Raw genomic sequence first — 27,517 nt, 5'->3', positions numbered from 1 at the left:
GGCGCCACAATGCTGATTTAAACTGTCATATAATTAGATAATTATTTGACTGTTATTGGCAGACGTCTTCAGCATATTATAAGGGCCAGTGGGCTGGAATACTTGCTTACACAGGGTGACAAAGCATGGAGCATGGTGATGAGGGCCCATCAGGCGCTGTCGGCGCTAATGAGACAGCATTAGCAAATTATACAGTTATTAGCTTTATTTTATGATACAGTGGCAGTATGATAGTTCATCAAACACCACCATTTTGTCCCCAGTGCATTGCTTGTTGAATTCTCCAAGATTTGACATCAGTGGATGAGAGATTTGCAGCTCACAGCAGACCAGGCTGGCTGTGATCCCTAAAGTTGTAGTCATCTGGCGAATGGAAGGTAGCACATTACAGGTCCAGCCTCAGTGTTGGGATCACTGTAACTGGAAGATTAGGGGCTCGGGATCCCTAGCATTTACAGTTGTCTGTTGGAAGCAATGACGTTATATGTTGGTGAGGATGACCGAGGATGGGTTCGTTTTCTAAGTTCATCAGTAGTCTTCACTGCATCTTGGTGTCCCAACTGTGGCTTTCAGTCCATCAACTTGGTGCTTTTCTGCAGTGTCAGCAGGCTGAAAGACGTCCTTCTGTAAGATTTATGTATAATTTGGCACCTTGAAGCGCTGTCAAAATGGCGTTATGTTGCTTGCGTAGTGAGGTCATCTTGCTGAGTTGACGATTCATACATCTTGCTCAAGAGACATGTGGCAATGGCCTCTGTCAAGTGTCACTATATTGCGGTATTGGGTTTCTGCCGATTTGTCATTCTGGTTACGACAGTGCGCTTGAGCCTGCCTTGCGTGGTTCAGCACTGTCTGGGGAAAACGTTTAAGAAAATTGCGTTCACCCAGCATATTTCTCTGCGATGCAACAATACACTAAGATACCAGTATATAAAATACTACTGCTTACATCAGTATAATTTAAAAACGACATATTCCCAAAATTTTCAGTTCATTGTCTGAAATCCACCAGTAACATGTTATCGACTTTTAGAATTGTAAGCGGCTGTTTTCTTGTGTGAGTCCTTGCGTCTTAACTTTTCGCGAACACGTATGCCTTTGTACATTTCAATAAATTCAGCAATAGTCTCTTTACTGCACTTACGTGTTATTAGCCATTTGAGAATTCATTGCTCACGGAAGACGAGAGCCACTATACGCAAGAAACAGATAATTCACACACGTCGCGCGCAAGATTTGCGGGGATTTCCAGACCACACGCTATGATTTATCAGGGCAGATATGATTTGCGACCACAGATTGGAGCGTTGTTGCAAACCATTTATTCACTTCAGTAATGATTTTGTTGTCATGTGGGAACTACGATACTCTCTCAGATTGAGAGAAATTACATGCTAATGCTTTATGCGGGATTATAAATCATCTTATTTTGTCCAAAAATAGCTTTCGAGTATTTAACAACTATGCCAATAACATAAGTTAGCGTAACCTCTGAACATCTCTATTTTATAAAGAATACTACTGAAATTTGTATTGAAAATTATATGGCATATGCGATGTTGGTAAACACCTGTCGCATGTATTTTGTTCCAGGGAACGCATTTTCTTGATCATCTTTGGTTCGATTGGATTTGACAATTGATGTGATGAGTTTTTCTGTTTTTGTGGTGTGTTTGTGTGTAGTTTTTATTTAGTTAGCAGTTAGCAAATCACTAAGTACTGCGTGGTGATGTGTGCCATTTATCTTAAGGATTGATACTAGTCAAGGAAAGCCCGAGGCATAATTTAGTATTTATGTGTAAAGTGAGGTATGTTGAAATCTAGTGATTTGTGAAGATTAGTCACTGTAATCTGTTGAATACCTTTTGTTACAATTAGCTAAAAATTGAGGCAACTGAGGTTGTAGTGACGGTCGTAAAACTAAGAAAGGCCCTCGGTTCGTAGTGTCATCTTTATTTTGTTTTTCTGTCACTTTCATACGCGATAAATCTGAGATGACGTTTCCACTGAGTGACACTGCTTTTTCAGACAGCCCTCTTTTGTGTAGAAAATAAGTTTCTTAAAAGGGCCGAAAGTAAATATTGTAAACGAAGCATTTAGCCCGAAAAAGTATTAATGTTTTATACTAAATGGAGGACATCGTTTAACTCACTCTGTCGCGTTAAATTATGATACTAAGCCCTTGGCTTTGGCTCAGCAACCGGATTTTGTGATGCTTCCTTCTGAAACTCGAAGGTAACTGTAACGTGCATATGTTACTTGTACTAAAATTATTGTTGAGTTCAATGTGAAAAAAAGACAACTGGATTCTGCAATTGCGTAATGCTAGTAAAGAAATTAGAACGATACTTTTATATTTTCTATTCACACAGACCAGATTGTGAGAAAGGTGTTATTGCAAGGATTGTCCATAACGTGAAACGAGTCATCTAGCTTTTCCCTTGAACAACATGATGTTCATAAGTAATTTTCTCAGCAGTGGTCACTAATATTTTATACTGTTCGTTGCAACATTATGTTATAATCTCTTCTGAAGAGATGGTGGAAGAGTGCAACTGGCTGATAGTTGTGTAATCAGTACTGAAAGCAATGGGATGTTAATGATCAAATGTATGTGGTGCAGTGTCTAGGGACTGATCTGTTGTTTCATTAATATGGTCATCAAACCAGTTGGAGCACTTTATACCCATGTTGTGACTGAGTCTGTGGGTTCTAAATCCCAAGATTGATTTGAGAACTTACAACTGCTGATTTCCTTGGGTGTTTATTTTATAAGATGCCCTGTCTGAAACAATGTGTATACCATGTAATGAACATGTCCCCTATCATGGCCACAGATCTTAATTTACTTATGTTTACTGAGTACACATGACGTACTGCAAATAACATGATGACCATCCAAGCAAATAATTAAGACTATATTCTTTCAACTGTGAATCATAGTTGAAAGAATATAGTCAGAGTTATTAACTTGTTTTTATGTTATCCATATGTAAACATGTTCTACTGTAAAAAACACTAAAAAACTGCCTTCTGGGATCATAACCCACATTCTCATTTAGAAATAGCTAGTTAAGTTTTTGTGCATCTTGCATGACCGAAACCATTTCTTTGAATCCACCTCATTTAGAAGGATTATGGATTTTTTTGCTTGTTGGAAGTCTCTAAGTTCTGACTTGACTGTTGACGGACCCATGATCACAGGTGAGCTGAGGGAATGAAATGGTTCCAGAGATGTGATACTGTAAAAAGTAAACAAGAGGGAGTTCCAGTGAATTAAAAGTAAGAAAATGTGTGGATGTTGCGTATCTGCCACAGATGTCCAGAGCTATTTTATCAAGTGATGAAACATCATAAAATTTTGATGAGAAAACTTTGCTGAACAAATTGTGGAAGGAGTACATGTCAGTAGAGACAAGGGAACGTTAAAGATTAAAAAGATGAAGGCCATGAAAGTGACAAGTTAATAATATGAATTTAAAGAACAGAATCCTAAAAAAAATGGGAAATGAACTGTACAGAAAGAAAATTAACGATAGAGCTAGTGTTGTCAAAACGCCTTTAAATTAAGTCCGAGCAAAGAAGAGCATTGAGTGTTATAAGATGTGTTGAATGTGTTGAGAAATAGTGATATCTGATGTGGTCAGACAATACCACTTTTACATTGGTTCCGATTGCTGGATATATATGGATAGCACCAGGGAAACGTACAGTTCAGACAGAGTTTCCCAACGATGCTGAAGGACCTATAATGGTTTGGGAGTTGTGTTCTTGATTTTTTTTTAATCTCTTTTTTTTGGGGGGGGGGGATGAGTGGGTGGAGGAGAGATCTTGTGGTCACATTGCAAAGCAGTTTAATAACTACATCCATGAAACAGAAAATAAAATCTTCTGACTTGTTAAGCTGCATCATATTTCTTCTATATGATTGACGTTTCAACCCTTCTGCCGGGAACTTCTTCTGGATCGTGTGGTGTACACAGTGGACTGTACACTCAGTGTTTAGTCAGTTGTGGACACCATATGATCCTGAAGAAGGTCCCAGCAGAATTATTGAAATGTCGATCATACAGAAGAAACAGAAATGGCCCAGTGGGCAGAAGATTGTACCTTCAGTGATAATGGCCACAAAAGCCTGCAGACATCTATGAGGCAGTTTAACATGACTCAGTTCCTGATGCAGGAGTTATTTTCAGTAGTGATTCCATCTTCCTAAACAATATTGCCCATACTCACATTACTATACACCGTATTGGCATAATGAGCATGATGATAAAATCTGATTTTTTTCCCAGGTCAAAAGGAATGTTCGATACAAGTTGTGAGCTTTGGCCAGTGAGGTAATGTTAAAGGCTGCTGCCACATCACCTCTCGGTACATGCATTCACAATTTTGTTGATACTTGTTGAAGTCAACGAATGTGAAAGGTGGGAGGAGGTAGCTGGTTGTGGTGACACATTGACCTGTAGCTTATCTGAAGTATAGGTTAGGTGTTAGGTTGAAAGGTAACAGTTTGGTTCTGAGTCAGCAAAGCCAATGTATGTGATAACTAAGAAAATCGTGGTTGTGGTGACAGACTGATCTGTAGCTAAGCCTATTTGAAAAAGATCAGTAACATCAAGTTATAGTCGCCATATTGTTTAAAGCGCAAGGGAAATTCCAACTGTGTTAGATCCAAGAAAGGGGAGGGGAGTGGGTAAGAGCAAGGATGGTAGTAAATTCTTTAAGTTCACATAAAACTGTATTTTTATAAATGTTGAGTGAATGTGCAGTTTTGAACCATGTTTGGATCTACCAAGTTTGTGCTGTCGGCTGAATACTGTGCAAATCACTGTGAAGTGTGCAGCAGAGAGTAGGCTATTGTCCATTGTACCAGTTATTTGGGCTTCTTTTTGTTCCATTCAAATATATTATGTAGGGCAAAATGATTGTTTATATGCCTGCCTCTCTGCATTCTGAAATTAGCCTGATTTTATCTCTACTATTCTCTGAGAGTGATATGTATTGTTTTTTAATACTTTCCTACATTAACCACTTGAACTTGGTTCCTGAAAATTTGTAAGGGTAGGTTTCTCTTCAAGTATCTGGCAGTTCTGTTTCTTCAGCAACTCCAGGGGTGAAACAGCCCTGTGACCCTTTGTGCTGCTTTTCTTTTTATATGTTCAATATCCCTTGTTAGTTCTATGTGATATGGGTACTGCACACTTGAGCAATGTTCTTGGATGGGCCATACGAGTGTTTTGTAAGCAACATCCTATGGAGACTGATTGCATTTCACTAGCATTCTACCGATTTTGGTAATCTCCCACCTGCTTTACCTTTGATGAGTGTACGTGATGGTTCTATTTCATATCCCTACAAATTCTTACATCCAGGTATTTGTATGAGGTGATCAATTTCAGTTGGGACTTGAAAGACTTGTTGATATTGTTGTTGTAGGACTCTGTTATTTCATTTTGTGAAATACACAATTTTACATTTCTGAACATTTAAAGCAAGTTTTCAGTCTTTACTCTACTCCTAAATCTTGTCGATATCCATCTGGATATTTGTGTAAAATCAAACAGTAGAAATGTCATTTGGGGTATCAGCAATATGAGGAAAAAATAGATTGCTGCTTATCGTAAAGATTACATGTTAAGTTGCAGTCGGGCACAACTAAAGGACACTTACACATTAGCATTCACCAGAAAAAGAAATACACACACATTCATTCATTCAGCAAGCACACCTCACACACACGACCACCATACCTTGCAGCTCGGACCAGAATGTGAGTGATGTAGAATGGAAGCAGCAATCTGAAGGGGAAGGAATAGCAGTGTTTTGCCATCTTCCATCTGACAGAATGTGCAGGGACTAGACTGCCGTCAGGTGCAGTGTCTGGAAGTTGTGTGGTAGGTAAGTGAGGAAGGAGGGGGGGGGGGGGAGGGAATATGATTACCAACCAGGTGTCTACCAAGATGAACGGCCATCACCAAACAGTGGCCAAGAGCATTGTAGACCACCCTGTGACACAACACGCTATGTAACATAACATCCTTAATTTCAATGGGTGCTTCATTACCTGAGCCACCTGGGTCCTTTCCTCCACCACGACCTTTCCTGAACTGCGCACATTCTCCACACCCAAAATTATTCCGGCCTCAACCTACGGTACCATACTGTTCTCACACTCTCCACCCAATAGTTTTCACCCACTCTCTCCTGTTACCTCTTCCCTAACTTTACCGGTGCATTCTAGTCTGAGCTGCCAGAGATGGAGGTCCTTTTGAGTGAGGTGTGTGTGTGTGTGTGTGTGTGTGTGTGTGTGTGTGTGTGTGTGTGTTTTTTTTTCCTGATGAAGGCTGCAGCCGAAAGCTAATGTGAAAGTATCTTTTAGTTGTGCCTGTCTTCAGCTTGATGTGTTATCCTTACAGTAAATAGCAATCTCTCTTTTCCTTACATTGCTGAATATTTGTGTGGTTGCCCCCCCCCCCCCCCCCCTCCCAGTAATACACCGTTGTAGGTAACAGCATATCTGTGAGAAAAACCTTTGCAGTCAGTATTGTATGCCAGGTCATTTATATTCTATTTGTAGAGAGAGGATTGCAACCCATCACTTTGGAGAGTGCGTGAAGTTATTTCTACATCTGTTGAGGACTCGCCATCGAAGATGACATGCTGTGTTCTCCCACCAAGAAATCATAAATCCAGTGACAAATTTTGCTTGATACCATATGATTGTGCTTTCAATAATAAACGCAGGTGTAGTCAAATACTTCTCAGAAGTCAAGAAACACTACTTCTATCTGACTGCGTTGATCCATGGTTTTCACAAAGTCATATGATAGAAGTAGGCCTACAAGTTGGATTTCACATGATTGATGTTTTCGGAACCTATGCTGGTTGAAATGAATGAGGTCATTGTGTTAGAGATACCCCTTTACATTTGGACTTAGAATATGTTCCAAGATTCTACAACAAATTGCTGTCAAGAGTATTGGATGGTAGTTTTGTGGATCACTTTTGCTATCTTCCCTGTAGACAGGTGTGACCAGTTACCTACCACTGGGCTTGGTTTTTTGTTAGAGTGATTTGTCTCAAATTATGGTTACAAGATGGACTAAGTCAGCCATAAATTTGGTATAGAATGTGACAGAAATTCCATTGGGTCCTGGAGCTGTGTTCAGTTATAGAATTTCATCACTTTTTTCCAACAACACCAACACTAGCATCTATGTCACTCATCTTTGCAGTGATGTGGATGTTAAGTGGAGGCAATACTCCTGGATTTTCCTTTGGAAAGGAATGTTACAAAGCAAGAGTTCAGCATTTTTGTTCTGACACCATGTTTCAGTTCCTGTCTCCTCCATGACTGGACACAACTTTGACTACAATTACTTTGGATTTTGTGAGAGGTCTTTTGGTAATATTTGGCTATGGTAATGATTTAAAGCTTCATGCACTTCTCTCTTGAGAGCCTAACGTGTTTAACTCAGTATAACTGTGTATAGCCCTGTGGTATGTTTTATACCTACTGTGCAACAGTCTCAGTTTCTTTGAAAGTTTCTATGCAGTGACTGTTGTGTAAACATGGTAACGACATATCTGCAGTGTTTTGGCAACCTTCACTTATTTATTTAGTTATTGAAATTTGTAGAATTCTCTTGTTTGTAATATAATTGTATTTGTTGAATAGGCATCATGATACGGGACACCTTGAAAAATATGCTGAGCAGTTGTTTCCCTCAAAATGTCCTCGAAAATGTGGTGGATGCATTACTTGACAATGGCAATGAACTAAGTTCAGAAGACCAGGTAGCAGTATTGCATGCAGGAATAGAGTGAGTATCAAAATGTGTCATTCTTCTGCTTGAATAAGTTGAGAATGAGTTTGCTGGCACTTGAAGTCTATATAAGATGTAAATTTTATTTTTTAATTTGTGAATCTCTTGAAATGAAGGGTGAGAATTTTGGATATTATTTTATGTGTATATTATTGGTATGTGCTGGTGGACCATTTAATTAACACAGACCAAAACAATTTTGAAAGATCGAAAATTTTAGTATCACACAGCACACTTGAATGTGTTACTTGGCAGTGATGTTGTTATTTATTATGAATAACAAAAGAAAAGGTGGTGTACTGTTTTTTGTTGGGGATATGTCAACAAAGTATTTTTCCAGTGTGTATAGTTGTGCATTAGATACATGGTACTGAGTGCATTAGACCTTTGTGAAATGGTATTCCGTAGTTATTGATTGGCAGTGAGATCTTGTGTGTAGCCTATATGTAAAATGTGTTGTGTGTTAATAAAATAAAAGCTTCTGTTTTGCCCCTACACAATTTTTCCACATCATTTTGCTGCATGAAACTAAGAATCCGACAGCACTGAATTAAAGTGAAATAATAAATTTCACAGTGACATATTTCTGTCCAAAAGTGTGGAGAGGTTCGTACAAAGTTGCAGTGTGTACACAGTGATTAGATGTAGCTGTTAATGTAACACACAGATACTGCAAGTAGAGAGCGGCTTGTAGGTGATGAGAATTATGTAACTTCAAAATCTCCATTGAGGCGTATTTGCACTTAAATGACCTGTGGGATACCATGCGGAATCATATTTTTCTGCTAAGGATTGGAAGATGAAATCAAAAGTAATTCTTTTGACTGATACAGTAAATTATCTTCACACAGAAAAGGCTACATCAGCAAAGGAGGTATGGGACAAACTGGAAAACACATTTGAAGATGGAGGTTTAACGAGAAAAGTGGGATTACTTCGCGAGCTGATAACTAAAAAATTGAACAAGTGCAAAAGCATGAATGAATATGTGAATAAAATAACTTCAATCTCAGATCATCTGAAGAATATTGGTTTTGAAATTGCAGAAGAATGGATTGGCACTTTATTGTTAACTGGACTACCAGAGAAATATTCGCCTATGATTGTGGGTTTGAAAAGTTCAGGAATTCCCATTACAGCAGATAGTGTGACGGTAAATATTCTACAGCACGTCAAAAATGAGCTAAATTCTTATGCTCCAAAGATAGAAAAAATGTCGGCTTTATATTCTAAATAAAAGAAGAAGAATCCAATAAAATGTTTTACATTCCAGAGAGTGTGGACATATTTCATCACAGTGTAATGAAAGGTTGAGCATTAAAGAAAAGAAGCACATTAATTCCAGTAGTCATGAGAGGAAAACTACCCATAAAGGTAAGCTACTTTCTTTTAGTGAAGAGGGCGATGAACAAGCAGAATAATTTCTAGATTCAGAAGCATCTGTGCACATTATTAAAGCTCCATCAGTTTTGTATGGTGTTCATTCTAGGACTGACATTAGAATTTTCACAGTTGATAGGTCTAAGTTAAATTGTGAACACGCAGGAAAAGTTGATGTTAATATTTTATTGCTCATGATGTAAATTATGAGAAGAATATTGCAGCTAATTTGCTGTTGGTAAGAAAAATAGTAAAGAAAGGTAACAAGGTTATCTTTGATATAGAGGGAGCCAAAATAATTGACTCTTGTGGCAATATTGTAGCTACTGCAACTAATGTAAGAGATATTTACAAATTAAATACAGTTCAGGATGCTGCTGAAACTGGAAATCACACTGTTTACACTGTGGTGCAGGAGACTTGAACATTTGAGTAGAAAAAGTATGGCCTTGTTGAAGAATATGGCAACAAGGATAGAAAATTACGGGAAAAATAATGTGCAGTATGGGGTGTGTTTGCAAGGGAAGCAGGCCAGACTGCATTTAGACCGATTCAGAGCAGGGCTACAGAAGTCTTGCAACTCGTCCATACTAATCTCTGTGGATCTATAGGGAATAAATCTTTAGGAGGTAACTGCTATTTCCTGGCATTCAAAGATGATTTTTCTAGACACATTCATGTTTACTGTATAAGTGCCAAGGATCAAATGAATGACATATTTGCTGTTCGTTGCAAAATAGTCAAAACACAACTTGGGAAGAAAATTAAATTATTGGATCAGACAATGGATAAGAACATTTAAGCAAACAATTTAAGGAACAGTTGAATGAACTGAATATCAGGCATCAGACTACCACTCGCTATAGTCCCTCTCAGAATGGAGTTGGAGAATGTGCCAACAGAACCATTATAGAGAGGACAAGAAGTATGCTAAGCGATGCTGAGCTACCCAAGTGTTTTTGGGCAGAGGGCCTGTGAACTGCGATGTATTTAAGTAACAGATCACCTACCAAAGTTGTGAGACAGGACATATCATGAAGTATGGACTGGTAAGAAACCAGACCTAAGACACTTAAAAGTCATTGATGTGAAGCCAGGGTTCAGATTCCAAAACTGTTAAGAGGTAAATGGGATGCAAAATCTCAGAAATATACTTTTGTTGGCTACTGTGAGGATTCAAAAGGATACATATTTTGTAATCCTGTGAATAAGAAGATAACAAGCAGCAGAGGGATAGTATTTTTAGAGGATTCTAAACATAAATTAAAGGAAAATAGCCAAACTAATTCAGCCAAATATAAGGTGTGATAGTGATGAAAAAGAGATGGAAAGTGGAACAAAGTAAGGTAATGATAAAGAGCAAACTGATACACTACATGAGAATGAAATTGAGGAAGAAGATTCAATAGAGGAAGTCAATTTAAGGCATTCTAAATGTGTAACAAACCCAAATAGATATCCAGAGAACGAAATGTATGTTGCCCAAACCTGCCAAAGTGAACCCATCACAGTTGATGAATCCTTGGCAAGTACAAATGCTCTAAGTTGGAAAGAGGCTATTGAAAAAGAATTACAATAATTTTTGGATAAAGATATATATGAATGGGTTGACATGCCTGAAAATAAAAAGCCACTAAGATCAAGTTGGGTATTCAATATTAAAAATCCTGAGAATGCAATACCAAAATTCAAGGCCAGATTTGAAGTTGAAGGATATTGTCAGAAAGAGGGAGACTTTCTCACCAGTGATGAAAAATTCATCATTACGATACCTTTTAGCTCTTGCAGTAAGGGAAGACATGTTGATTCATCAAATGGATATGAAAACAGCGTATCTGAATGGAAAGCTGGAATAGGAAATACATGTTATCCCACCTGATGAAGTTAAAAGATCTCATCAAGGGAAAAGGAAAATTTGACATTTGAAGAAAGGCAGGTACTGATTAAAGCAGAGTGACCATTGCTGAAATAAATGTTTACACAAAACTTTGATAAAACATGTCACAACCAAAAACAGATCCAAGTACAGGGTGTTTAAAAAATGACCGGTATATTTGAAACGGCAATAAAAACTAAATGAGCAGCGATAGAAATACACCGTTTGTTGCAATATGCTTGGGACAACAGTACATTTTCAGGCGGACAAACTTTCGAAATACAGTAGTTACAATTTTCAACTACAGATGGCGCTGCGGTCTGGGAAACTCTATAGTACGATATTTTCCACATATCCACCATGCGTAGCAATAATATGGCGTAGTCTCTGAATGAAATTACCCGAAACCTTTGACAACGTGTCTGGCGGAATGGCTTCACATGCAGATGAGATGTACTGCTTCAGCTGTTCAATTGTTTCTGGATTCTGGCGGTACACCTGGTCTTTCAAGTGTCCCCACAGAAAGAAGTCACAGGGGTTCATGTCTGGCGAATAGGGAGGCCAATCCACGCCGCCTCCTGTATGTTTCGGATAGCCCAAAGCAGTCACACGATCATCGAAATATTCATTCAGGAAATTAAAGACGTCGGCCGTGCGATGTGGCCGGGCACCATCTTGCATAAACCACGAGGTGTTTGCAGTGTCGTCTAAGGCAGTTTGTACCGCCACAAATTCACGAAGAATGTCCAGATAACGTGATGCAGTAATCGTTTCGAATCTGAAAAATGGGCCAATGAGAAGAAATGGCGGCCCAGACCAGCACTTTTTGAGGATGCAGGGACGATGGGACTGCAACATGGGGCTTTTCGGTTCCCCATATGCGCCAGTTCTGTTTATTGACGAAGCCGTCCAGGTAAAAATAAGCTTCGTCAGTAAACCAAATGCTGCCCACATGCATATCGCTGTCATCAATCCTGTGCACTATATCGTTAGCGAATGTCTCTCATGCAGCAATGGTAGCGGCGCCGAGGGGTTGCCGCGTTTGAATTTTGTATGGATAGAGGTGTAAACTCTGGCGCATGAGACGATACGTGGACGTTGGCGTCATTTGGACTGCAGCTGCAACACGGCGAACGGAAACCCGAGGCCGCTGTTGGATCACCTGCTGCACTAGCTGCGCGTTGCCCTCTGTGGTTGCCATATGCGGTCGCCCTACCTTTCCAGCATGTTCATCCGTCACGTTCCCAGTCCGTTGAAATTTTTCAAACAGATCCTTTATTGTATCGCTTTTCGGTCCTTTGGTTACATTAAACCTCCGTTGAAAACTTCGTCTTGTTGCAACAACACTGTGTTCTAGGCGGTGGAATTCCAATACCAGAAAAATCCTCTGTTCTAAGGAATAAACCATGTTGTCTACAGCACACTTGCACGTTGTGAACAGCACACGCTTACAGCAGAAAGATGACGTACAGAATGGCGCACCCACAGACTGCGTTGTCTTCTATATCTTTCACATCACTTGCAGCGCCATCTGTTGTTGAAAATTGTAACTACTGTAATTTCGAAAGTTTGTCCGCCTGAAAATGTACTGTTGTCCCAAGCATATTGCAACAAACGGTGTATTTCTATCGCTGCTCGTTTAGTTTTTATTGCTGTTTCAAATATACCAGTCATTTTTGAAACACCCTGTATATACTATGAAAGAAGCATGGAAGAAATTAGTCATGGCCATATGGGTAGATATTTTTTTCTTTGGACTAATAGTGAAAATAAAATTGACCTCCTTCGAAACAGTTATAGTCAGAATTTAACATGCATTACTTAGGAGAAGTTAATCACACTTAGACACGAAGATTCTAAGAAGTACCAACAGAGAACAATTGCAGATTGACCAATCTCTGTATACAAGAAAAATCTTAGAAAACTTCAGTATGGAAAATTGTGAGCGTACTTCTACCCCAATGAAAAATTAATGCAAATCTATTAACAGCTTTGAGGATAAGAAATGTAAGGAAAGTGTACCTTATTTGTAAGCTGTGGGAAGTCTGCTGTACTTGGCGCAGACTTCCAGACCAGACATTGCATTTGCCAAAAATGCTGAAACAAGTTTTGCAATGATTCAATAGGAAAACATTGGATGGCAGGGTGCAGTGATGCAGACAGCTGGAAACCAGAAACTTCATCACTAGAAGTTGCTTTAAACTAATGTGAGGATTGATATCCTGGTCATGTAAGACAAAGGAGACTGTTGCTTTGATCTCTGTAAAAGCGGTCTTATCTTCCACTATCTAAGAAGCTCAGTGGGTCAGAACACTGATGGGTGAAATAGAATTTCTTACAAAAGTAAAACAAACTGATATTTTGTGATACAGTAAAAACCCGTGTTAACGAACCTGCTTTTAAGGAAATCCCACTTTTAAGGAATACTTTCATTGGTCCCGGCGATAACACCATAAAAACAGTGTTCCTGAAATTCAGTTTTAACAAATTGCGCTTTCTTTTAAATTTCACTTTTAAGGAATAAGTGTGTTACAATTCGCAAATTAAGATACAGTCTGCAGCTGCACTTCTTGTTTTCAGACATTAAATCATAACGTTAGGCTTTGATCATTTGTGTTCTTAAAATCAATGTCCGCATCAGTGTTTGGATATTGGTCTCGTATCGATAGTTGTGAAGTTATCGAGATTGGTGAATGTTAAACTGATAATTTGAAAACACAATTCTTCCACACTACCGCGCTCCAGCTGTCGTGTCTGACGCTATAAAGTGAAAGCATTAAGTGTATACTGTAGTTGTGCAGTCTACTTACAGCAGTGTTTTTGTACGTGTAATATGGCCAGCAAACAAAGAAAACTGATGATACAGCAGAAGCTAAAAATTACTTGGGATTTTGAAGAGAATGAGGACTATATCCCTGAAGAAGATAGGAATGTTATAGATGTTCCTGAAACTGTGATATTCCAAGATTTTATTTCGTTTGATGATAATGTACTTACTTCTACACCCACCATGGACATGAGTGAGCTGTTTGCTGCTGATATTGGTGAAAAAACAAGTTGGTGGTGACAGTGGTGGTAGCGAGGATGATGATGATGATGTGTACTCACCAACACCAAGTTTTTCTGCGGCTGTGGAAGGACTTGAGACTATTAAAGGTATTTCTCATCCTTTGTTGTGGATGAGTCAGTTCTTAACAGTATTAACCAGCTGGAATGACAACTTCTAGCAGTACATTGTGCTGGAAGGAAGCAGCAGACTACTCTTCTAGATTTTTTCAGAAATAAAGACAGTATAGCAGTTTTATTCATTATTGTGATATCTAATTCATTGAGTGCCATTAGCTAAATAAAATTTTCTCCTTTTAAATCAAGATACCTGTTGATGACTTTTGATGTGACCTAACATCCAAAATATCTTAAAAAAAGGGTATTATAAGTATATCAAGTAGTTTTAAATTTGCCAAGAAACATTTTCATGTTCACTGTATTTTGGTATGCAGCACAAGGTGAGTTTGTGATTATGGAGTATTTAAATGGCCTAAATAACCTAGGTTCCAGTTTTGATTCTGGAACACTTACTTAGTGTATTTTGTCCTAAACCCTTATTTAAGGAAAACCCTCTTTTAAGGAACAAATTTTTTGGTCCCCTGAGATTCGTTAAAAAGGGGTTCTAGTGTAATATGGGAGCTATTAAACTTCCTGAGAACAGTGTCACCAGTGTGAGATCCAAACATATTGACATAAAACATCTCTTTATAAGAGATCAGCTGGAGAAGTGAAGTATAACCATCAATTATCTATGCACAGAAGAAATGTTATGAGGTCTCCTAACCAAGCCTCTCAATATGGACAAGTTTGAGAATTTGGTGAAATATTATCGTATAACCTGTGATATGTAGTGTTCAGTACCTGAAAAATTTTTGTTCAGTGGGGAGTGTTGGGGATATGTGAACAAAGTATTTTTCCACTGTGTATAGTTACGCACAGGGTACATTGTGCCATGTGCCTTAGACCTCTGTGGAATGATATTCTATTGTTCTTGATTGGTTGTTGTTGTTGTTGTGGTCTTCAGTCCTGAGACTGGTTTGATGCAGCTCTCCATGCCACTCTATCCTGTGCAAGCTTTTTCATCTCCCAGTACCTACTGCAACCTACATCCTTCTGAATCTGCTTAGTGTATTCATCTCTTGGTCTCCCTCTACGATTTTTACCCTCCACGCTGCCCTCCAATACTAAATTGGTGATCCCTTGATGCCTCAGAACATGTCCTACCAACCGATCCCTTCTTCTGGTCAAGTTGTGCCACAAACTTCTCTTCTCCCCAATCCTATTCAATACTTCCTCATTAGTTATGTGATCTACCCATCTAATCTTCAGCATTCTTCTGTAGCACCACATTTCAAAAGCTTCTATTCTCTTCTTGTCCAAACTATTTATCGTCCATGTTTCACTTCCATACATGGCCACACTCCATACGAATACTTTCAGAAATGACTTCCTGACACTTAAATCAATACTGGATGTTAACAAATTTCTCTTCTTCAGAAACGCTTTCCTTGCCATTGCCAGCCTACATTTTATATCCTCTCTACTTCGACCATCATCAGTTATTTTGCTCCCCACATAGCAAAACTCCTTTACTACTTTAAGTGCCTCATTTCCTAATCTAATTCCCTCAGCATCACCCGACTTAATTAGACTACATTCCATTATCCTTGTTTTGCTTTTGTTGATGTTCATCTTATATCCTCCTTTCAAGACACTGTCCATTCCATTCAACTGCTCTTCCAAGTCCTTTGCTGTCTCTTGATTGGTAATGAGATCTTAAACATAGCCTATATGTAAAATGTGTTATGTGTTTGTAAAATATAAGTTTTTATATTGCACCTAAACAGTTTTTCCTGGCCTTTTCATAGTGCCAAACCAAAAGAATCGAAAATTTTTGCCAGAAGGGAAAAAGAGAGATAGTCTTAGCACGTATCTAATGAAACTAAATATTAATTTTATTCTAAATTATCAAACAAGAAGGAAATTGTACAGCATGGAATGATCCTACGGCATATTAGAATTTCAAATGACTGTGTACTACTGATATGTGGAAATGTAGATTATGAGAATTTTTTTAAGAATAAGGAGGTATGCCAGATTAATTTACTGTAAGAAATTTAGCAGTTGGTTTACACATATATTTACACAAAAGCAATGGGTGTTGCAGGTGTGACGAAAGCAAAACTAATCTCAAAAGGAATTAATCAGCTGTTAATGATCAGGCAAGGTTCAAGTATTCTGGGTGGTCCATTGATAGTGACTGGGCCAAATATCTCACGAAATAAGCATCAAATGAAAAAACTACAAAGAACGAAACTCATCTAGCTTGAAGGGGGAAACAAGATGCTGCTGTGGTTAGCCCGCTAGATGGTGCTGCCATAGGTCAAATGGATATCAACTGCATTTTTTGAATAGAAACCTCCATTTTTTATTACATATTCGTGTAGTACATAAAGAAATATGAATGTTTTAGTTGGACCACTTTTTTCGCTTTGTGATAGATGGCACTGTAATAGTCACAAATGTATATGTATGTGATACCACGTAACATTCCGCCAGTGCGGACGGTATTTGTTTCGTGATACATTACTCATGTTAAAATGGACCGTTTACTAATTGCGGAAAAGGTCAATATCGTGTTAGTGTATGGCTATTGTGATCAAAATGCCCAACGGGCATGTGCTATGTATGCTACTCGGTATCCTGGATGACATCATCCAAGTGTCTGGACAGTTTGCTGGATAGTTATGTTATTTAAGGAAACATGAAGTGTTCAGCCACATGTGAAACGTCAACCACGACCTACAACAAATGATGATGCCCAAGTAGGTGTTTTAGCTGCACATCAGTAGCAGACAAATTGCGTGAGAATCGGGAATCTCAAAAACGTCGGTGTTGAGAATGCTACATCAACATCGATTGCACCCGTACCATATTTCTATGCACCAGGAATTGCATGTCGACGATTTTGAATGTCGTGTACAGTTCTGCCACTGGGCACAAGAGAAATTACGGGACAATGACAGATTTTTTGCACACATTCTCTTTAGCGACGAAGCGTCATTCACCAACAGCGGTAACGTAAACCGGTATAATATGTACTATTGAGCAACAGAAAATCCACGCTGGCTGCGACAAGTGGGATATCAGCGACCTTGGTAGGTTAATGTATGGTGCGGCATTATGGGAGGAAGGATAGTTGCCCCCCATTTTATCGATGGCAATCTAAATGGTGCAATGTATGCTGATTTCCTACATAATGTTCTACCGATGTTACTACAAGATGTTTCACTGCATGACAGAATGGCAATGTACTTCCAACATGATGGATGTCCGGTACATAGCTCGTGTGTGGTTGAAGCGGTATTGAATAGCATATTTCACGACAGGTGAATTGGTCGTCGAAGCACCATACCGTGGCCCGCATGTTCACCGGATCTGACATCCTCGGATTTCTTTCTGTGGGTAAAGTTGGTGGATATTTGCTATCGTGATCCACCGACAACGCCTGACAACATGCGTCAGCGCATTGTCAATGCATGTGCGAACATTACGTGAGGCGAACTACTCGCTGTTGAGAGGAATGTCGTTACACATATTGCCAAACGTATTGAGGTTGATGGACATCATTTTGAGCATTTATTGCATTAATGTGGTATTTACAGGTAATCATGCTGTAACAGCATGCATTCTCAGAAATGATAAGTTCACAATACATGTATCACATTGGAACAACCGAAATAAAATGTTTGAAGGTTCTGTATTTTAATTTAAAAAAGCTACGTGTTACCAACTGTTCATCTAAAATTGTGAGCCATATGTTTGTGGCTATTACAGAGCCATCTATCACAAAGCGAAAAAAGTGGTCCAACCAAAACATTCATATTTCTTTACGTACTACACGAATATGTAATAAAAAATGGGGGTTCCTATTTTAAAAAAACGCAGTTGATATCCGTTTGACCTACGGCAGCGCCATCTAGCAGGCCAACCATCGTGCCATCTGGTTTCCTCCTTCAAGCTACCCTCGACGAGTTTCATTCTTTGTAGTTTTTTCATTTTATGCTTATTTTGTGAGATATTTGGCCCGGTCACAATCAATGGACCGCCCTGTATTATAACAGAAGCATGGTAGAATAATGTAAATTAAATAAAACTTGCCTGAAAAGTTTTCAGGAAGGGGTGAGATGATATCTAAATAAACTTCTCAGAGAAATAATTTCTAACAATAAGGATATGAAGAAAATAAAACAAAAACTTATATTGTAGCAAAAACAGTCAATTATTGATAAAATTATTTAATTGGATAGATAAAAAATCTACTCACCAAGCTGCGGCAGAACATTCACGCCGAAGACTGTAGTGATTGGGTAGCTTTCAGATCCAGTGCCTCCTCCTTCAGTCTTTATCGGCATGACTACCACCAAATTATTGATTAGGATGAATGGTCATAGACAGAGGGTATATACTGGCAACTCACAATATCCTGTTGCAGAGAATGCTCTACAACATGACATTTGTGACCTTGGCGCCTGTTTCACCACATGTGCCATCTGGAATCTTCCCTCAGAGATCAGTTTCTTAGAACTCCGCAGGTGGGAACTAGCACTACAACATGTCCTTGGTTCTCGCCACCCACCTGGCCTTAATTTTTGGTAATTTCTTCTGTCTCAGCTTTTCTTCACTGTAACTACTCTTTGCTTCACTCCATTTTAGTTTTCTACGTCTTTCATTGTCTTTCCCATCTATTTTTCACTGCCCCCTCCACCTCCATTACATACAATGCACTTAGCTTCTCACACTTATTAACTCATACACGATGTTTTGTAGTAATCTCTGTCTTACATATTGCCCTGTCTTCCACTTTTAAGCTCTCAGGTTTTCAGATCTTGTCCGATGCAGCCCCCAACAGTCAGTCTTTTTTTCTCATCCCATACAGTAAGTCTCCCCTGACCTACAGTTCTGGGTGTCTTTCCCAAAATCTACCCCTTTCCTTCCTAGATCTCTCCAGTCCGTTTCTTTCATCCTTCTTCCTTCCCCTTTAACACTTCTGTCCGAGGAAGAATCCACTGGCTCCGAAAGCTTGCCAATCACAAGTCTTCGATGAGTGCGTTCTGCCACCACTTGGTGAGTGGATTTTTTATTTATCCAATTAAATAATTTTATCAAAAACTTATATTGGATAGATGTCACACTTCTTCAGGTGAGACAGCACGTGGTAAATTAACTACTACGTTTTATAAACTATAAGGTGCTATGGACTACAAGATGCACCTTAATTTTTAAGCAATTTAAAAAAAAATAACAATTTTACCAATTTTATTATTAGATTGCAAAGCCAGACAAAAAATACTTAGTTTATAGTACTGAACTGACCTTTAAAATTCATGAAAATCATTTGAACCTCCTCCTCATGCTCCTCAGTCTTCATTGCCATCTTTGTCCTTTTCATATAGAAGTTGGTCTTCATTGCCATTGAGAGTGTTGCTTATGTTGCACTTCTTGAAAGATTTAATGATATCTTCTCTCACTCTAGACCACTACTGTTTTATCCACTGACACATTTGGTCGATTGTAGGTCATTTTTAAACTTGCTTCAGCACGCATTCTTGTTGGGTTTCATCCGTCATCCATTTGTTTCATTCCTCTCTCCTACACACTTCAAATGGTTTGTTTATCAGGCATTAGGAGGTTGCAATTGTGAAATAAGTCCTCCCAGCATAACAGCAAGCTCTGTATATCCCTGTATCAACTTCTCGTTCACAGAACTTTTCAAATGACCACTAAACTGATCTAGCACAAGAAGAGAACTCTTCTTCAATAAAACACCTTTCCTTCTCTCCCCACTCTGTTAATCAATAATTTCGTACAAGCCTCGTCCATCCGAGTCTTATCGTGTATGTGAATACCACCACCTGGTGGTATTTCAGAAGCTTTTTGCATTTTTTGTGCTTGAAAATGATCATTGGATTAAATTTAGTACTGTGAGCACAGCATGAAAGGTCAACAGTGTAGTGCATTTTTCCGTGTCCACTTGTTTTTATAGTTACTGTTTTTGCATCTTTCATGGCAACAGTTCTGTTACACAGCACATCAAATATCAGAAGAGTTTCGACAATATCCATTATTTGGCTTATTTCCACACTGGTTTTCTTTCTATGGTGAATGATAAAGTGATGGAAAGATAATATTTTCTCTTCATACCCTTGTGGCATTTTCTGAGACACTTTGGTTGTGGTTCGTGTACTAAGTCCATGACACTCCATAAACCTGTTGCACCAACCACCTCCACCCTTAAAGTCTGTTAAGTTCGACTGTAGCGCTAGCTCACGAGCATGTATTTGAATCATTTTTATATGAATTGCCATTGCCATTCTGATGGTGTCCTTGAATCCATTTCCATATGTCATCTTCTAGTTTTGGCCATTTTGCATTCAGTCCTCTCTTTGCACATTTAGTCTTCCTCATTTTTATCATCTCTTCTTTACTAGGGCACCAATAATGAATGTTTTTTTTCTGTTGGTGGCTGGCCAAAATACCTGTCAGCAGCTTGGTTTCCATGTTGTTCTGCATATGATGTTACTTTCAATTTATAGCCTGCATCATATGAATACTTTTTATTTTCTTCTATTACAAAACTGGCTGCTAGGTAACAAAAATATTTTACTGTTACCGATAACGCAAATCACTTTCAATTTGAGTTCACTGGCACTGTAGACTGCATTGACACATCATAGGTTAGACAGTTCTGGGTTTGTGATAGTGGGGCAGGAGGGACAGTCTGTTAGCAAGCTTGTGAATTTTTAAGATTGGCAGAAACTTTAAATCAAATACTGGACTGTGTTTGTTTTTTTTTTTTTTTTAATTTTGAGTATAAGGTTCAACTGAATTTTGGAGGCAATTTTTCAAAGAAAGAGTTAGTTATTACAACTACTCCACAAATTTTTAAATTGGTATGGGAGATTTTGTGAAAGGGCTGTGTATCGCCTCTTATGGTAATTTTTATTGGGGGAAAATTATTGCAGTGATATGCTTAGAGGTGCAGCTCAGGTGATGTTTGAGCACTATTTAAGATCATTGCGTCAGTCAAACTTCAAAATATCGGATAATCTGCAGAACTCTGAAGGTGAAAACATTGCATTTCTCCAATGATGAATAAATCTGTTATCAGCTGTCCTCAGTGAGGGAGGTGGATTGTTCTCTGCATGTGGATTGAGAAATAGTTCAGTCTGCAGACCAGATGCATTTCATCACGTTGCATCATCTGTGCTTTGCCACTGAAAATGTTTTAGTAACATCTGGTCTCTTAATTCAGGGTGGCACAAAAACAACACATGGATTTCAAATTACTATGATTAGGTTTATTTTGATCACATATGAAATATATCTAGACCAGTACAACCTGACTTTTGTCAACAGAGTCAGGTGACGTGGTGGTTAGCATACAGGACTCGCATTTGGGTCGACTACGATTCAAACCCGCATCCGGCCATCCAGATTTAGGTTTACCGTGACTTCCCTAAATCGCTTCAGGAAAATGCCGGGTAGGTTCCTATGAAAGTGCGTGGCAAACCAGTGGGTCCGATAACCTTGCTCTTTGGTCCCCTCCCAAAACAAACCAACCAAGTAACTAACTAACTTTTGTCCAAGTGTCCTTTAAAACAGCAGCAGCTTATTCACATGTTGCAACCTTCACAACATTGAATGCATGAAGTTTGTGACAATAGACTCTGCACTTCAAATGACCCCGTAAGAAGAAGTCGTAAACCGACAGATCTGGCGAGCATGCAAGTCAGTGGAGATTGCCGAAACATAAGGTCAGTTGTTGAGGAAATATTTCTGGAACAACTGCCATGGATGCATTAGTCATGTCAGCTGTGGCTCCATCTTGTTGACCCCCAAAGCCTCAAGTTGTAATCGCCAAAAATTGCGTAACATTGAAACATAAATTTTATGATTTACTGTTACACTAGTACTGCCTTCTTCAAAAAAATAACGTCCAACAATTTCCACTTTGAAAGTTCCACACCACACGGTCACTTTAGTATTGGACAGTGGTTTACGTTGATTCTTTTGGGTTGTCTGCTGCTTAATAGCAGTTTTGCAAATTTACAAAACCATTCAGATAAAAGTGAGCTTCATCGCTCATCATTACTAAAACGTCATCAGCAGTGAGAATACCAAGCATTCTCTTACGAAACAGTTCCCATAAATCAAGTTTGTGAAGCTTCTGTATGATCATAAATTTATAAGGATGCATTTGTAATGCGCAGTTGAGGGTGCACTGTAGCGAGTGACAAAGACATGCTCAAACTCGGAGCATGCGTCCTAGTGGAGCACCGCACAAAGATGGCCAGTCGACTTTTGCTTCATAACTGATCCAGCTTTGCAAAAAGAGTTAACCAAATGAAGTATTGCGTTGTGAAAAGGTATCAAACCATTACACTGAACATTGAACTGTGTGCAGCAAAGCCATAGGACGATGATAACAGACTCATTACTTCTGATCTAACATTCAACAGTGTAAACACAGTGCTGAACGGCCCACCATTGTTAATGAAACTAGATGCTCTAACTGACAGAATAACAGCACTTGTGGGTGACTGACCGCTCCCCTCAACTTGAGCTTTGCAACTGAAATCCATGCTTTCATATTGTTCCTGTACTATACCCACATCTGGAGCCAATAATATTTCCTCCATTGAAGGTTGTGGATTACTGTAATAATGCAAACAGTTAAATGGTGTGTCACTTTCATCACTTGCATAGGAATCACTCTTGAGTCAATAGTAGTTTGGCGCAGCATATTGAGTCCTCAAATCTGAAACCCTCCAGAGCTGCCTCCAGCGTGGATTCAGAAGATATCGCTCTATCATTGATAATCTTATTCTAGTGAAGCTTATTCTAGTGAAGGGAGCCATACAATAGCCTTTCCTATAACAGAATCACTTAGTATGTTTTTTTAACCCAAGAATGTGTACACCACTTAGAAATGTAACAAACATCATCAAGATATGTGCTGATTCATTCTTGTGCAGTCATTACTTTAGGAGCATTACTTCTGCTAGAGAATTCGTTATGCTCTGTAAGGCCATTCCACTCAGGAAAAATGTGTTTCTGAAGACAGCATATGGAGTGTCCCTCATTTGCAGTAGACCTCAACAATGTTTATTCCACTGTAAGGAATCTTGTTAAATGCTAACTGTTCATGGTTGGTTTTGTAGCCTTCTCTCTTCATCCAGCCTACAACTGACCACTGAAAGGCTGGAAGATGATTTGTGGTGATTGATTTTAAGTTTTCACTGGAGATACATTTGTCTTAATTTTAACCATTCATGCTACCTTAAATTAGGAGGCACTAATATAAGTTGTTCTGCAGATAGGAGAAAGATGCTGTTAGAAGTAAGGCTGTGACAGAGGGTTGTGAGTTGTGCTTGGATAGCTCATTTGGTAAAGCATTTGACTGCAAAAGGCAGATGTTCTGCAGTTAGAGCCCTAGTACTGCACAAAGTTTTAATCTGTCAGGATATTGCAGATCAGTGTGCGCTCTGCCCCAGAGTGAAAATTCATTCTGGAGGTCTATAATTACCTGCATCTATCCATTGATCCTTTTTGAAAATGTAAATGACCCGCAAATTTTTCCCTAATTGCTTTGTACACTTCATTGCTCCAGTGAGTGACCTATGATAAACTGCTGCTAGAAAGTGAAAATGTTATTTTGCTCACAGGTATCTCATTCCCTCGAGTGTCTTTTCACTGATGAATTATTTTAGTTGATTTTCTATTTTGGGACATAATTCAGTATTTCAGTAGCCATTTGTCATCTTCTGTTTGTGTCAGATTGCTCACTGAGTTGCAGTAGGTGGCTATGATCTGCTTATTGGTTTTATAAAAGACCAAAACTGCTTAGAATTTTCTTTGTCAGATCAATTGGCCAGATTTTACTTACAGATGCATTTAATGCTTTTTGCATTCATTTCCATGAGCTCATTAGGCTACCTTCAGCTCTCATTTGTCAACAAGACTGTGGGTTTGCTTTCATCTTGGAAGAGGCTCTCTTTGCTTTCATAGCAACTTTCTAGTATTGTTCACTTCATGCCAAAATAATGAGTGTGTGTTACATTATCTTTGAGATAAAGGCAAATGAATATTTAACAGGGTCTTAAAGGTCACATAAATGGTAATTTAAGAAATTGATTTGTGTTTGATTTATTGTTAACATAGTTGCAAATTCTGTCTTATGTCATTTCCCGTGAGTTTTTCTTTTGCCTTCAGCTGTGGTTCACTACAATATTAATTTAAAAGACTCCATTGCTTCATATTCTTGCATATTGAGTAAGCGGCCAATTCCCCGTAGCAGCCAGACGAGCAGCCAGTGAGTTGAGTGAAGCCTTTGCAGTGGTGTGTATGATGCGCCATTGACACATTGTTGTCTTTGAGAGTTGCTACAAATGTGTTTTTTTCCATTGTCCTTTGAGGAATTGCATAGTTAGAGATCAGTGATTACCTTGATTAGCTTCCAGCCATTGACATTTGCAGATTCAGTGATGAAGTGTTTTTTTGCTGATGTTAGCTGTTGCGAAGGGAATATGAGCAGGGACTAAGAATTTCTCCCTCTTGGTGATATATTGTTGTGGTTGTGTATTATTCCCTGAGAGAAATTTGTGTGATGTTTTTTAAGCTGTGCTTAGCATTGCTCTAAGTGTTCTTTAAATATTTATGTGGTTTTAAGTGCTGCACTGATTAGCATGGCACCTGTTAAGTGTGGAGTGCTGATGATTTGTTCTTGTCATTTTACCATGTACAAGTCCATTCTTGTCAGTAGTATTCATGAAGAGCGGTTTTAATTTTCTTAAAAGCATATCCATTGATGGGGCTTGCCTTTGGTTGCAAGTATATCCTTAAATTGCATGTTAGCAAATAGTAATAGGGTGACATTGACATTGCTCTCGGTTGTATGACAGCACATCTGAAATTGAGTGGGGTTAGTTCACCTAATTTTTCTAATATGTAAGTAGGCGTTAGTGTTCATAGTTATTGTTTTGTCACAAATTTCATAAATTTTTTTGTTCCCAAGTGGAATTCCAGATTAAGTTTATTTGGGGTCATGAAGTCTGTCTTAGTATTAGTGTTGTGATTGATTTTCTCTTTTCAACCTGTCAGTGGTTGTTATTTGCAGTTCATGTTTAGGGACTTTAAGACAATTCTGAATTGTTGTGGAGCTAATGCCTGATATATCTTACACTGATTAAAGTGGATCACTTACTGTATTTAGTAGTTGGTCTCCGTATGACATATGCCAGTGTATATGAGGCTGACCTGTGCTGCATTTTTCCGTACATTGTGAAACACATATAACCTTAAGCCTTGCAGAGTGATAATTGGTGTGTGCCTTAATTTCCCTAGTTAGTTGTTGGTACTAGTGCCTGACTTGGGTCTTGTAATTAGACATCGTATAAGTGTCGTAAAAGAGATAAACCTCAGTTGCCAGCTCACGTATTGCTTGTGGGACCGAACAGGTGTTTTAAGTGGTATGCTGCAGAGTGTGGTTGCTGGGTTATCAGGACTGTGCCTTGCTGCTACAATGGAAATTGGTAGGGTTATTGGTGTAGCTGATTTGGATTATGCAGTTTGTCAAGTTAGTCAAGTTTAAAAGATGGAACCAAGATTGATTCGTGACTAGATATCTCTGTAAAGAGGAGTTGATATATGAGATTACAATTAGAGGGGATAAACCTCAGGGAGCTGCCTTGGAAATATTGGAGCATGTGGAGGGTGTTGGATCAAAGCCATTAGTAGCACTGCCCAAGGGGGAACAAGAGATAAAATTTACACTTCATATCATAGATAAGGCATTGAAAGAACTTGATATTCAAGACCTGTTGGTTAATAGTGTTCCATTTGCAGGTCAAGTTAAAAAGTTGGGTGTGAAGCTGGAACATTGTAGGAACCGAATTAAGGATTTGTTGTTAGTGACTTGCACTGCATCTAAAAGATAACAGTTGGTGGAACCGCAAGAGAGACATTTTATGTTGTCCTTGTGGTTAGTGAGTTTTAAAGTGGGCCCAAGAAAAGAGGCAGTTTTGATAGAGAAAACTGCAGGGAATACTGGGGTTGGTCACTTTAGTAGTTGTTGAACCTGTTTCAAGCTTTTTTACAGCAAGAAGGTGAATTTTCAGTAAGTTCCATTGCAGAGGCAGTAGGTTTCTATATTTTTTGGATAAATTGGAAGAGAAGGGTGGAGCCTTAAATGTTAGACAGGAATAATTGTTGCAACTAATAATCATGATGATTAACGGGAGTTGGGGAAGGTGAAGAATAGCATTAGCGAGTGTGAAACTTTGCATGTATTTTGTAAGAGGGTATCCAAGGAATCCATACCTCATAGCCATGCAGGAGTTCATTTATTTGCATTATGGGCATGTGCAAGGTCTTATAAGAGAAGTTTACCTGCTATGTAGGTAGTCAGATGGAGTGCGAGAATCTTATACCTGGAATTAGTCAGAATGTTAAGACATGTTCTTGAGGGTATGCAGCCAGAGGACCGGCAGAAACTGGTATTTTGTGAAAAGCACTGTGATTTTGTTACCTTGAGTGATATGGTTAGTCACGTGCCGGGTGGTTGCTTATGACAGTGAGCGAAGGAAAGAGAAAGAAACAATGGAAGCCAACTATGTGAGAATACCAGGTATGCAGTGCAAAGTAACTTAAAGCATTTTTCTCATGGTAGTCTTGGCCACCTAGCCCGGCGCAGCCCTATAGGCAGAGACAGGAGAGTGGAACAGTGACAGTTGACTCATACCATGTGGTGGGAAGGGGAGAACTACAGGTTGAGTCAGTTAACAATCATGAAGGAGAGACAGTCTAAGCAGCTTCCATATATATGCTGTTACACTAATAATGAACCAGTGTGTGGGTTTGTGGACTCTGGCAGCATCGTAACGATTTAGGGTCAGGGGTGGGTTAGTAGAAATAATAGTTGTTTGCAAATGGAAGAAGATTGAACAGGAATCAATGCATATAGTAGTACCAGACAACACCCAAATGAAGGTCAGAGGCATATTACTTGACTGTTCGAGAATACAATGCTTTATGTGGAAGGTTAAAATTAGGGTAATTGCTAATTTGTCAACTCCTTTTACTTTTGGCGTGGATATTTTGAGGAAGATGGGAGAGTTGTTGACTGTGCCGGCAGTGCTTATTATTTCAAGTTTGTCCAGAATTTCTGGTTTTTGTTGTTTGAGCATGATGATGGCCAAAAGGAGCTGATACAAGGAAATACTCCAGAGGTGGATGTGGAGGCAACACCAATAAATGAGATGTCAATGAAGAGTTTGGAGCGTTTGAGTAATAAGCAGAGATTCCAAGTTTGTGACCTATGAAC

General features: G+C 38.8%; 1 protein-coding gene across 1 annotated transcript in view; it reads left to right on the top strand.

Moving 5' to 3' along the window:
• The first annotated feature begins 1,620 nt into the window (after positions 1 to 1,620).
• Positions 1,621 to 27,517, top strand: part of LOC124795469 (ubiquitin carboxyl-terminal hydrolase 35) — a 124,236-nt gene continuing 98,339 nt past the window's right edge. The window contains exons 1-2 of the mRNA XM_047259502.1: positions 1,621 to 1,808; positions 7,682 to 7,826. Of these exons, the coding sequence (XP_047115458.1) occupies positions 7,687 to 7,826 (140 nt within the window). The 5' untranslated portion in view covers positions 1,621 to 1,808; positions 7,682 to 7,686. The remainder of the gene's footprint in view (positions 1,809 to 7,681; positions 7,827 to 27,517) is intronic.

Source organism: Schistocerca piceifrons, chromosome 4 (assembly GCF_021461385.2).
Source record: "Schistocerca piceifrons isolate TAMUIC-IGC-003096 chromosome 4, iqSchPice1.1, whole genome shotgun sequence".
In the NCBI taxonomy this organism is placed as follows: Eukaryota; Metazoa; Arthropoda; class Insecta; order Orthoptera; family Acrididae; genus Schistocerca; species Schistocerca piceifrons.
The sequence above is the reverse complement of the archived record's forward strand: the minus strand, read 5'-3'. Positions and strand labels throughout refer to the sequence as shown.